The 13,403-nt window shown below is 43.4% G+C and overlaps 1 protein-coding gene across 9 annotated transcripts in view; it reads right to left on the bottom strand.

Annotated features, from left to right (window-relative positions):
• sptan1 (spectrin alpha, non-erythrocytic 1) overlaps positions 1-13,403 on the bottom strand; it is a 288,463-nt gene that overhangs the window by 236,918 nt on the left and 38,142 nt on the right. For all 9 annotated transcript variants that reach the window (XM_069918941.1, XM_069918885.1, XM_069918909.1 and 6 more), the window contains exons 5-6: positions 13,199-13,259; positions 12,043-12,297 (exon numbers count right to left, since the gene is read on the bottom strand). In XM_069918941.1, the coding sequence (XP_069775042.1) occupies positions 12,043-12,297; positions 13,199-13,259 (316 nt within the window). The remainder of the gene's footprint in view (positions 1-12,042; positions 12,298-13,198; positions 13,260-13,403) is intronic.

The raw sequence follows: 13,403 nt of genomic DNA, 5'->3' as shown, positions 1-13,403 counted from the left end.
TGAAGTCCGCCTGGCAGATGTAGGCAGCCTCCAAGAACGCGGCGCGGGCTACACACTCTACTGGTCTGGCAAGCCTTCGGATGAACGACGCCTATCTGGTGTAGGCTTCATGGTCAAGAGCTTCATTGCCTCCAAACTCGAAAACCTTCCGACAGGCCTCTCGGACCGAATCATGTCCATGCGACTCCCACTTCAAAACAAGCGTCACATCACCCTCATCAGTGTCTATGCTCCAACCCTCCAGGCGGAACCAGCAGAAAAGAACAAGTTCTACACCGACCTGCGCAACCTCATCCAACGTACCCCTACAGCCGACAAGGTTGTCATCCTGGGCGACTTCAACGCTCGTGTCGGCAAAGACTCAGAAACCTGGCCAGGAATCCTGGGCAAGCATGGCGTCGGCAAGTGCAACGACAATGGGCGCCTCCTGTTGGAGCTTTGCGCAGAACAGCGGCTTGTCATTACAAACACCCTTTTTCAGCAGAGGGACAGCCTTAAGACCACCTGGATGCATCCCCGATCCAAACACTGGCACCTCCTGGACTACATCCTGGTGCGAGAAAGTGACAAACAAGATGTGCTCCACACCAGGGTCATGCCTAGCGCGGAATGCCACACTGACCACCGGCTGGTTCGCTGCAAGCTCAACCTTCACTTCAAGCCAAAGCCCAGGAACAATAAAGCCCCCAGAAAGAGGTTCAATGTTGGAAAACTGCAGTCAGACGAAGCGAGAGGAAACTTCCAGGCAAACCTCAAAGCAAAGCTCGACGCTGCAACCCGCCTCACGGACCCGTCCCCTGAAACCCTCTGGGATCAGTTGAAGACTACCATACTGCAATCCACTGAAGAGGTACTGGGCTTCTCCTCCAGGAAAAACAAGGACTGGTTTGACGAAAACAGCCAGGAAATCCAGGAGCTGCTGGCAAAGAAGCGAGCTGCCCACCAGGCTCACCTTACAAAGCCGTCCTGTCCAGAGAAGAAACAAGCCTTCCGTCGCGCATGCAGCCATCTTCAGCGCAAACTCCGGGAGATCCAAAATGAGTGGTGGACTAGCCTCGCCAAACGAACACAGCTCAGCGCGGACATTGGCGACTTCAGGGGTTTCTACGAGGCTCTAAAGGCTGTGTACGGCCCCTCACCCCAAGTCCAAAGTCCGCTGCGCAGCTCAGACGGCAAAGTCCTCCTCAGCGACAAGATCTCCATCCTCAACCGATGGTCAGAACACTTCCAATCTCTTTTCAGTACCAACCGCTCAGTCCAAGATTCCGCCCTGCTCCAGCTCCCTCAACAGCCCCTAAGGCTAGAGCTGGATGAGGTTCCCACCCTGGATGAGACATATAAGGCAATCGAACAACTGAAAAGTGGCAAAGCAGCAGGTATGGATGGAATCCCCCCAGAAGTCTGGAAGGCTGGCGGCAAAACTCTGCATGCCAAACTGCATGAGTTTTTCAAGCTTTGTTGGGACCAAGGTAAACTGCCTCAGGATCTTCGTGATGCCACCATCATCACCCTGTACAAAAACAAAGGCGAGAAATCAGACTGCTCAAACTACAGGGGAATCACGTTGCTCTCCATTGCAGGCAAAATCTTCGCTAGGATTCTACTAAATAGAATAATACCTAGTGTCGCTGAGAATATTCTCCCAGAATCACAGTGCGGCTTTCGCGCAAACAGAGGAACCACTGACATGGTCTTTGCCCTCAGACAGCTCCAAGAAAAGTGCAGAGAACAAAACAAAGGACTCTACATCACCTTTGTTGACCTCACCAAAGCCTTCGACACCGTGAGCAGGAAAGGGCTTTGGCAAATACTAGAGCGCATCGGATGTCCCCCAAAGTTCCTCAACATGATTATCCAACTGCACGAAAACCAACAAGGTCGGGTCAGATACAGCAATGAGCTCTCTGAACCCTTCTCCATTAACAATGGCGTGAAGCAAGGCTGTGTTCTCGCACCAACCCTCTTTTCAATCTTCTTCAGCATGATGCTGAACCAAGCCATGAAAGACCCCAACAATGAAGACGCTGTTTACATCCGGTACCGCACGGATGGCAGTCTCTTCAATCTGAGGCGCCTGCAAGCTCACACCAAGACACAAGAGAAACTTGTCCGTGAACTACTCTTTGCAGATGATGCCGCTTTAGTTGCCCATTCAGAGCCAGCTCTTCAGCGCTTGACGTCCTGCTTTGCGGAAACTGCCAAAATGTTTGGCCTGGAAGTCAGCCTGAAGAAAACTGAGGTCCTCCATCAGCCAGCTCCCCACCATGACTACCAGCCCCCCGACATCTCCATCGGGCACACAAAACTCAAAACGGTCAACCAGTTTACCTATCTCGGCTGCACCATTTCATCAGATGCAAGGATCGACAATGAGATAGACAACAGACTCGCCAAGGCAAATAGCGCCTTTGGAAGACTACACAAAAGAGTCTGGAAAAACAACCAACTGAAAAACCTCACAAAGATAAGCGTATACAGAGCCGTTGTCATACCCACACTCCTGTTCGGCTCCGAATCATGGGTCCTCTACCGGCACCACCTACGGCTCCTAGAACGCTTCCACCAGCGTTGTCTCCGCTCCATCCTCAACATCCATTGGAGCGCTCACACCCCTAACGTCGAGGTACTCGAGATGGCAGAGGTCGACAGCATCGAGTCCACGCTGCTGAAGATCCAGCTGCGCTGGATGGGTCACGTCTCCAGAATGGAGGACCATCGCCTTCCCAAGATCGTATTATATGGCAAGCTCTCCACTGGCCACCGTGACAGAGGTGCACCAAAGAAAAGGTACAAGGACTGCCTAAAGAAATCTCTTGGTGCCTGCCACATTGACCACCGCCAGTGGGCTGATAACGCCTCAAACCGTGCATCTTGGCGCCTCACAGTTTGGCGGGCAGCAGCCTCCTTTGAAGAAGACCGCAGAGCCCACCTCACTGACAAAAGGCAAAGGAGGAAAAACCCAACACCCAACCCCAACCAACCAATTTTCCCTTGCAACCGCTGCAATCGTGTCTGCCTGTCCCGCATCGGACTGGTCAGCCACAAACGAGCCTGCAGCTGACGTGGACTTTTTTACCCCCTCCATAAATCTTCGTCCGCGAAGCCAAGCCAAAGAAGATTAGCAAACAGATTAGCCGACTATGTACCAAAAATAGTAAATCTAGACCAAACTGGATTTATTAAAAAAAGACGAACAGACAATATTTGTAAATTTATTAACTTAATTCATGCAGTAGAAGGGAATAAAGCTCCAACAGTAGCAGTTGCTTTAGACGCAGAGAAGGCCTTCGACAGAGTAGAATGGAATTATTTATTCAAAGTATTACAAAAATTCAGTTTACCAGAGAAGTATATTAATTGGATTAAAGCATTATATAAGGGGCCATTGGCGAAAGTGACAGTAAATGGATATATATCAAAGCAATTTAACTTAAGCAGATCAACAAGGCTGGGATGCCCACTATCACCCTTATTGTTCGCGTTAGCTACAGAACCACTAGCAGAATTGATAAGAACAGAAAATAAAATAAAAGGGCTAAAAATAAAAGACAAGGAATATAAAATCAGTTTATTTGCATTTGACGTTATAGTATACTTAACAGAACCAGAAATATCAATAAAAGAATTACATTAGAAATTGAAGGAATATGGAGAAGTGTCGGGTTACAAGATTAACGCAAATAAAAGTGAAGCAATGCCAATGAATTATGCGGATTTCTCAAAATTTAAGAAAGAATCACCATTCAGATGGCAAATGCAAGCAATACGATACCTAGGTATACAAATAAATAAAAACCTCGGCCATCTATATAAACTCAATTATTATCCACTAATGAAAAAATTACAGGATGACTTGGAGCATTGGAAAGACTTATCAAAAACACTAATAGGAAGGATAAAGTGTATTAAAATGAAAATTTTCCCAAGGATACAATACCTATTTCAGGCATTGCCAATACACGTGACGGAGAAATTCTTCAAGGAGTTAAAGAAAATAATAAGGAAATTTTTATGGTAAGGGGGGAAACCGAGGATAGAACTAGATAAATTAACAGAATGGTATAAATAAGGAGGCTTACAACTGCCAAACTTTAAAAATTATTATAGAGCTGCACAATTAAGATACCGATCAGATTTTTATCAAACAGATTGGACGAGATTAGAATTAGATAAAATAGGGGAGAAGATACCTGAACATATATTATATCAATGGGATGAAAAATTGGTACAACGTAGGAATTCTCCAGTATTATATCATCTGCTCAATATTTGGAAGATTCATGTAGAAAGGAATAAAACAAATTACCAATTATCAAAACTAATACTAACGCAAAATCAGTTAATCCCTTTTACAATAGATAACCTTTCCTTTAGAGAATGGGAGAAAAAAGGAATTAAAAGAATAGAAAATTGCTTTTCAGGAAATAAATTACTATCCTTTGAACAAATGGATAAATATAACTCAAGATACAGTGTTGGCATACTACCAACTGAAATCCTACTTGAAGGACAAATTGGGAAGTAGTCTGAGGTTACCAGAGGGAAGTAATTTTGAATATGTGATTACAGATACAATGATAATCAAAAAATTTATAACAAATATGTATATTAAGCTGCAAGAAAAGGAGAATGAGGAAACAAATGGTAAAACTAACTTGAGAATATAACAATGGTATATAGAAATGAATAAATGTATTCCACTATAAAAAATAACATATAATTTAAGAAATAATATTACAATATTTGAACAAATATGGTAGCCATACATGAAACACAATAGAGAAAACCTACCGGGGACATCTACCACCTAAAATGACAGAAGGAGAAGGAAATGAAAAGAATTGACTTAGTGGAACTTCTTGTGTATTTTTATTGAGTGACAACATTGTTTGACTGTTTTAATGTATCTTAGATTCTGAACTTTAAATGAATGGGAGGGGAGGTAGGGAGGGTGGGATGGGAAGAGGGGGGTGGAGAAAACGACACTGTATATATTTGAAAAGAAAAATGTATGTATCTTGATCAATGTGGTTTATAGTGTGAAAAATTTAAAAATAAAAAAAAGGCTGAACCTCTGTCACTGAATGAAATTCAGGTAACCAAAAGTGCTAAAAATGGAATCAAGACATTTAATTATGGAAGCAGCAGAAACATCAATACAAGGAATTGCAAAAGGGAAATGAGAGAATTCATCAATAACACTAAGAAAATAAATGTTTCTATTATTTGAAGGCAGTGGCCCTTTAAAATCTACACTGAGATGTTCAAAGGATCTAGAAGCCTTGATCAGTGAGGTAGGCGAGGGTTTGTAAAAACGAGGTTTGCATTCGGCACAAATAGGAGATTGTGCAGTTCGGGTTCTCACATCCTCCACAGTAAAGGGCAGATTGAGATTTTTCACATAGTGATAAAGTCTGGTGAGCCCCGGGTGGCACAGTTCTTCATGGAGAATCTTTAATCTGTCTAACTGCAGACTCGCACAAGAAGCTCGAGAGAGCATCCAGGGATCATTGAATTTTCCTGGACAATAAAGTATGCCATAGTCATAAGTGGAAAGCTTGATGTGCCATCGCATAATTTTTAATTGCTTTTCAATTTAATGTTGAACATGAAGGCAACAGATTTCTGATCAATTAGCAAGGTGAACTTCCTGTCAGCTAAAAAATGCCTCCAGTAGCGGATAGCTTCTATAATCGCTCGTGCTTCTTTTTCAATGGATGAGTGTTTCAATTCTGGTCCACGTAGTGTGCGGGAAAAGAAAGCTACAGGTCTGCCAGCTTGATACAATGTGGCAACTAGAGCAAAATCAGATGCATCCAATTCCACTTGAAAAGGTAAATCCTAATCAATTGCAGACATGGAGGCCTTAGCTATATCTTGCTTAATGTTTTTAAAAGCACGGAGAGCCTCGCTCAGGAAAATTGGTAGTTCTAAAAAGTGGTTGTGCTTTGTCAGCATAATGTGGCACCCACTGAGCGTAATAGGAGAAAAATCCTAAGCAACGCTTGAAGGACTTTTGCGTTGTTGGAGGGGGCAGATTCATGAGTGGTCGCATTCTCTCGGGGGTCTGGACTAATTTCTCCCTTACTTACTACGTAGCCTAATATTGGCAGTTTCTTTGTGTGGTACACACACTTGTCATTATTTAGAGTTATTCGCAAGGATTTGGCTACTTGTAGGAACCGTTGCAAATTTTGATCTTGATCATTTGTGTCTTTGCCACAGATAAGGAACATTGTCCAGATAAGGAAAAGTGGCCTGCAACTTATAGGTGTCCACTAACTTATCCATTTCTCTTTGAAAAACTGATACTCCATTAGTGATGCCAAAAGGAATTCTCTTAAACTGGAAGAGTTTGCCATCTGCCTCAAAAGCAGTAAACTTCCTTTCATCCTTATGGATGGGAACCTGGTGGTAAGCTGATTTCAGATCAATAGTAGAGTATATCTTGTATTGAGCAATTCGAATGACCATGTCTGAAATGCGAGGCAGAGGGTATACATCTAGTTGAGTGTATCTGTTTATGGTTTGGCTGTAATCTATGTCCATTCTAAGTTTCGCGCCATTTCTAAGCACTATTACTTGAGCGTGCCAAGGACTCGTGCTGGGCTCGATGATATTCTCCTTTAATAAGTTCTTAACCTCGTCTTTAATGAAGAGTCTGACTTCTTTACTGTAGCGCCTACCTTTTGAAGCTGTAGGTTTACAATCAGAGGTCAAATTATTGAAGAGACGAGGGGGTTTAATTTTTAGTGTTGACAAACCGCAAAACTTCTTTGACGAGACAGTGATTGATGGCAAGGGGCTGTTAAATGCCAATATGATACTTTTGGCATTGAAAGTCTAGACCCAGAAGCATAGGAGCGCATAGGCTGGAGAGTACAGAAATCTTGAAATCAGAATATTCAATGTCATGTATTTTAAAATTAATTCTGCAATAACTTGTCGTATCTTGTTCTAGTCCTGAGCAGGCCATCGTGATCGTGCATTTAGATGGGTATAACGCAAGATTTAGTGCTTTAGCAGTCGAAGGGTGCATGAAATTGTCTGTACTGCCCGAGTCAAATAAACAGTTAATAGGCTGCCCATTTACCTCCACTTTCATCGTGGACGGTTACAGGTCATAGGATTTATCTTCATTTACCTTCAGAGAAACCAGGATTGGATCCCCTTGTGGCAATGGCATATAGGGCCTCGCCTCGTCACTGGTCGATTCGTTGGATGATTCAGAAGAGGTTGATGAAGCAGAGGTCGAGCTAGAAGAATCATTGACACTCCACCCCAGCATCATGGCATTATGACGGCGACTTTGCTTAGTATCAGCGCTTGGGCACTTCTTTTCCTTTTCTTTCTTCTTTTGCTTGTCACGAGTGGCCAGATGTCGACTTTCTAGCTCGGCAAGTTCTTGCCCAATGGCCCTTCTTCCCGCAGTTGGCGCAGATATCTTGGCATGCAGGGCAAGCCGCAGAAATAACACTTTGGGGACCGGCTTTTGCGTTGAACTCAGTAGCTAATCTTCACGACGGGTTGATTTGAGGGGCGCCACTTTGGTACCTCTTTCTTGCTCAAATACTTTCATCCCTTGTAACGCAGTTAGGAGCATCTTCGCTTGTTGCAGAGCCGCATTAAAAGTCAAGCCCGGAGTCTCCAGTAGACGCTGTCTAACGTATCCGGAGTCCAGTCCATTTACGAACGCGTCTAACATCAGGGACTTACAGTGGGCTTCAGCCATGACGGCAGCGCAGGCACAATCCGTGGATAACCCTTTCAGGGTGAGCGCGAATGCATCTACGCTCTCTCCTGCTTGTTGCTTCTGAATGTGAAGCTGGTGTCTTGCGTACAGGGTGTTCTGAGGAACATCATAGTAGATTTTAAGGAGATTCACTGCGTTCTGATAGCCAGCTATCTCTCTGACCACGGAGTAGGGGACATCTCTGAGGACAGCCACGAAATGGTCCATTTTCTCAGCGTCTTGCACGACATTATTCTTCCGTTTGCAAGCTTCAAAGCACTGGATCCAGTGGCGGAACTTTTCTCCGGCTTGGGTGGCATCCTGATCTATTTCGAGTTTTCCAGGTTTGAGGGAAGTATCCATCATTTTTCTTCTGTTAATAAAATTGATATGCCAGAGACATGGACCAGACTTGTATCACAAGTCTTTTATTAACAGAAGAAGCCAGCTCTACTGGTCAGTCGGGTATGTTACATCATCTGTTATACCAGTAGGGTGGAGCTAATCACCAGTCATAACCAATAGCAAGTAGTCAGCATAATATATTACATCACTACATATACGTTTACTGATAATACAAGACTGGATTGATGTGCGAGATGCAAGGATGATACATGTATATGGATTAAGTAAATGGCCATGGATACGGCAAATGGATGACTGAAAATGCAAGGGTATCTTTGGCAAAGTAAAATAGAAGTTCAAAATTGTAGCGGGATGAACCACACCATGCAAGAAACCAGCCCAAGGAAATTATCGCCGGTTAAACGACGTCACGACAGCTGACCAGTATCCTGTCCCGGATTTCACCACAAACCTGGATGATGCCAAGATGTTCTCCAAAATCGACCTGGTGAGGGGATATCATCAAATTCCGGTCCACCCCGATGACATCCCAAAAAAAAAAGCGCTCATCATGCCATTCAGCCTTTTTGAATTTCTGCATATGCTTTTTGGGTTGAGAAATACTACACACTTTCCAGCGGCTTATGGACTCTGTGTTGCAGCCTCTATTTTGTATTTACTTACCTCAACGATTACTGAGTACCAGCCGCTCTCGTCAAGAGCATGGCACTCACTTACATCAACTATCCCAATGACTAAGTGACTATGGTCTGACTATAAATCTGGCTAAATGCCAGTTTGGCCCATCTTCCATTGATATCCTTGGCCACCAGACCGATTGACAGAGTAATGCCGCTCCCTACCAAGCTGGAGGCCATAAGAATGTTCTCCAGGCTGAACAGAGAGAAAGGACTGCAAGAGTTTGTCGGCATGGTAAATTTTTACCATTTTTTTTGCCATTGGCAGCCTTAATAATGCAACCCCTTATCTGACTTATTTCAAGGAAACTCAAAGACCTGAACTGGGTCGAGGAAATGACAGATACTTTCGATAAAGCCATGGAAGTGCTGGCCAATACAACCATGATGGTGCACCCTCGATCCAATGGGCCCCACAGCTCTCACAGCTGATGCATCTAGCATGGCTATCGGAGGTGTGCTGGAACAACTGATTGAGGGCAATTGGAAGCCGTTGACCTTTATCAGCAAGCACTCAAGACCTCCTGAGCAAAAGTAAAGTATATTTGACAAGGAGCTCCTGGCCCTTTACTGGGCCATCCACCATTTCAGTTACTTTCTTGAAGGAAGAAATGTTGTCATATTCACAAACCATAAGCCCCTGATGTTTGCCCTTGCTAAGGTTTTGGACCGATAGTTGGCAAGGCAACAGGGGCATTGCTCTTTTATTTCAGAATATACCACACCCATTCGGCATATTGGGGGAAGAAACAATCATGTAATGGATGTGCTATCCCACACACCAGTCCAGTCAGTTCATTCATGGTCTCCGGGTATAGACTATGCAGCTCTCGCGGCAGCACAGCAGGAGGACTATGACATAGTGGCCTATCGTACAGTAGTATCGGGTCTTAAGCTGGAGGACGAGATTCAGACCTACAGCAGCAACAATCCTACCTGACTTGTCCACAGGGCAACCCCAAACCAATTATTCTTGTTGTTTGGAGATGGCAACTATTTGATGTGATTCATGGCCTGGTGCACCTTGCATTTGAGCCACCATACAGCTATAGTAGCAGGAAAATTTGTATGGCACGGCCTACAGAAACAGGTTGGACACTGGGCCAGAACTTGTGTACGATGTCAAACCTCAAAAACTCAGCGGCAAGTAAAAGCACTGCTCCAATCTTTTCCCCTAATACACAAGCATTTTGACCACATACACATAGACATTGTGGAACCACTGCAACCATCGCGAGGTGCCAGGTACCTTCTGACAATGGTCAATAGGTTTTACAAGGTGCCGGAAGCTGTCCTACTCAGACATCTCCACCACATCATATACAGAGTATTAGCTGCGAACTGGGAGGCTCATTTTGGGTTGCCGGTGGATATGACCTCAGACGGGGAGGGAAGGGGGCACAATTCACATCGACATTGTGCACGGCACTAGCATGGCTACTCGGCATGAGGTTGCATCACACCACGGTGTGCCATCCACAATCCAATGGCCTTGTGGAAAGATTCCACTACCATTTGAAGTCAGCCTTCATGGCGTGACTCAAAGGCCCTGATTGGAAGAATGAGAAAAGAGGATCTGGCCACATCATCTGCTGAGCTGTGTATGATGTACTGCTCACTGTTCCAGGGGAATTTGTGCCAGTGGTAAAAGGACAGATTCACCCATGGCACTCCTAAAGTGGCTGCGTGAGAAAGTCGGCACATTGACACCTGTTCCTACCTCAAGGCATGATTCAACCACTTCATATATCCCAAAGAGCCTCAAGGACTATGAATATGTATTCATACAATGAAGAATGCATGTACCCCTCTTCAGCGCCCATACGAGGGTCCATTCAAAGTGATTCAGCACAGACATTGAAGCAGGCAAGAGACAATTACGATCGACCGCCTTAAGCCAGCACACGTGAACTTGTAGCAACCCACCACAGAGAGGTCACCCACTTAAACAGGCGGATGGGGTATATACAAATAGATCATCACCTCCTAACACTGGTTCTTTGGAAGTGAGGGGAGAGGTCCTATAGCGTTCTGAACCACGCTATACAACAAACCGGTGCACAGGGATTTGAGTCAGCAAGAGCAGGAAGCACTAAAGTACCGGGCTTGCTGCCAATCATCAGGGATGATGTTATTTCTGGGCTGAGCATCGCAAAGACTATGGGGAGCGAGGGTATTTTAAAAGTGCGCATCAGTGTTGAGAAAGGCAGTTTGTCTTAACTCAACTACAACGGACTGGTGGGTTTAGTTCGCTACTAAATGACTACAAAATACATTTTTAAATGACAAGACACTGAAGAGGCTCAAGAGTCCTTATACACAAATCATCAAAAGTTAACATGCAGAAGCAGGAATTACAAAGGCCAGCACTATTTGACTTTTACTGGTGTACGATTTCAGTCCAAGACTAAAATGACTACAAATGATAAATGACTAATGAGACTGTACCTAGAATATTGTGTACAACTTGAACCCACTACCTGAAGAAGACATGGTTGTAACAGAGGAAAAGCAGAAAAGTTTACCAAATTATTCCTAGAGGTTGGGAGGAGAAATTACCCAACAAGGAGAGATTTAGCAGGATATCAGAATGAAGGTGATCTCATTGAAAGATATGAAATTCTGATGGAGTTGAAAAGATTGATAGAGATGATGTTCGCCCTAGAACTAAGCATCTGGAACCAGGGATCAACCGCAAAAATAAAAAAAGGGACACTCATCAAGGACAGGAAAGAAGGGATATTTCTTCACCCAGTAAACAGAGAACTTTTGGAATTTCTTTATCAAGAAGGAGTTGTGAAGCTTCAGCACCTGAATACATTCAAATGATGACACACATTTTAAAATCTATCAAGGGACTTTGGTTTAGTGCAGGTAAGCAGTGTTGAGGTAAAAGAAAAGACCTGCTGTGAACTTCATGGACTGCAGAGCAGTTGTGAAGGTCTGCTCCAAAATGTTTCCCAACAGTGCTGCAAAAAAAATGAATATCAAATAACAAAGGTGCAAATTGCTTTAAGGCAGCAATCCTACAGCTTAGTATCTAGATCACTAAAAGCATAGACATCAATAGATGATAAAAATCAGAAGTGGGTAAGAAAAATAAACTGAAATAAAGAGATCAAATGGATATCAGCTAAACCAGCACTGGGTAGCTGATAAAAGCTGGGACCTTCCTGGCCTTGTATAGTTTTAGTAACTCACTGCTCTAGCATTCTGCCTTTACAATTTAAATCTGACAATTCAGCAATCTCTTGGCCATCCACTCACCTCTGATGTGAGCTTAATAACTCCTGATACCAGGCTGCACAACTGATTGCCACGATTACTGTATTCTGAGAGGTCCAGTCCCACCAGTTCCTTCTGTTTAAAGTAGGGCTCAATCTGCATATTCAGATGCAACACTTCTGCCTGGATGACATTCAGGCGGCGCAGTCGATCCCGGCTTTCTGCTTGCCGCTGTCGTTCCAATTCCTTCTGTCGAAGCCGTTGTTGCTCAGCTTCTCGTAGTTTCAGATTCATATTCTGCATAAAACAGAAAAAAAATGAAAATGAAGGGAAAACAATAAAGAAAGAACATCAGAATAAAAACAAAAGCAACTGAAAGCAGTTTTCTCAAAAGTGTGGTTACTCCTTTTCCCCAAGTCTGAAATGAAGGGATATTTCTTCACTTGAGTTATGTTTTTTTTCTAAATTCTCTGCCCAGCTACTGAATCATTCAAGAATAAAAGCAAAAGTACTTTACCAATGGTTGTCTGTAAATCCTCTCACCCCAGAGTCAAATGATTGTGGGTTCAAATTCCAATGCACAGAATTCAACATTAAGGTCTTGCTGATATACCAAAGTGGTGATGCATGACTGTGGGCTATCTTTCAAACAAAAATTTGTAGAAAGCCCATCAACATGAGCAACTAAAGAGTGCAATTCTACTTGTGGAAAAAAACAAAATTAGGAGACATCAATAAAAGATGGTCACCATGAAAAGGAATTCAGAAGAAACTTTACCCAAGAAATTACAAAAAAATGGAACCCAATAATAATGAGAATGATGGAGATAAGCTATGTGAGTGCGTTGGTAGAATGGAATGGCATTTATGATACAAACCATGAGGAAGGATAAAGGAGGCTCAAGTTGAAAACAAAAAAGATTGTGCAGACTGATGGACCTTAAAAGCCTGTTTCAGTGCAGTGAATTCCAAATACCAAGCTCCATGTTCATTTAAATCTTAAAAAGAGCATTTCCTGATCTGTGTCCAAAATATCTCACATTTAATCTTGTGTCCATACCACCCAGCTCTGGAGCTCTCAATCACAGAAATCACCCCCTTGACCCTTCCTTACCCTCTAATTTTAAACACCATTGGCACTCTAATCTCATCACAAAACAGGGCTCACTAACATCTTCACAATGTGCAGAATATTCACCTTTGCTTTGCGCCTGTGCTCTTCCTTTAGCTTTTCTTGACGTCCTTTAGCTTCAAGAGACCTATAAAAGAAATTTTATTTTTTGTTTCAGTCCTCAAACATTTTGCTCCTTTTCCCTTAAAATCCCCTTTCAAAGATAGCATGAAAATACGTGAGATTTGGTGTATGTCTACGTCTAGCACAAAAAAGTAAATCTGTAATAAAC

The sequence above is a fragment of the Narcine bancroftii genome, chromosome 1 (assembly GCF_036971445.1).
Source record: "Narcine bancroftii isolate sNarBan1 chromosome 1, sNarBan1.hap1, whole genome shotgun sequence".
Lineage (NCBI taxonomy): Eukaryota > Metazoa > Chordata > Chondrichthyes > Torpediniformes > Narcinidae > Narcine > Narcine bancroftii.
Note: the sequence above shows the minus strand (reverse complement) of the source record. Positions and strands in the feature narration are given on the sequence as shown.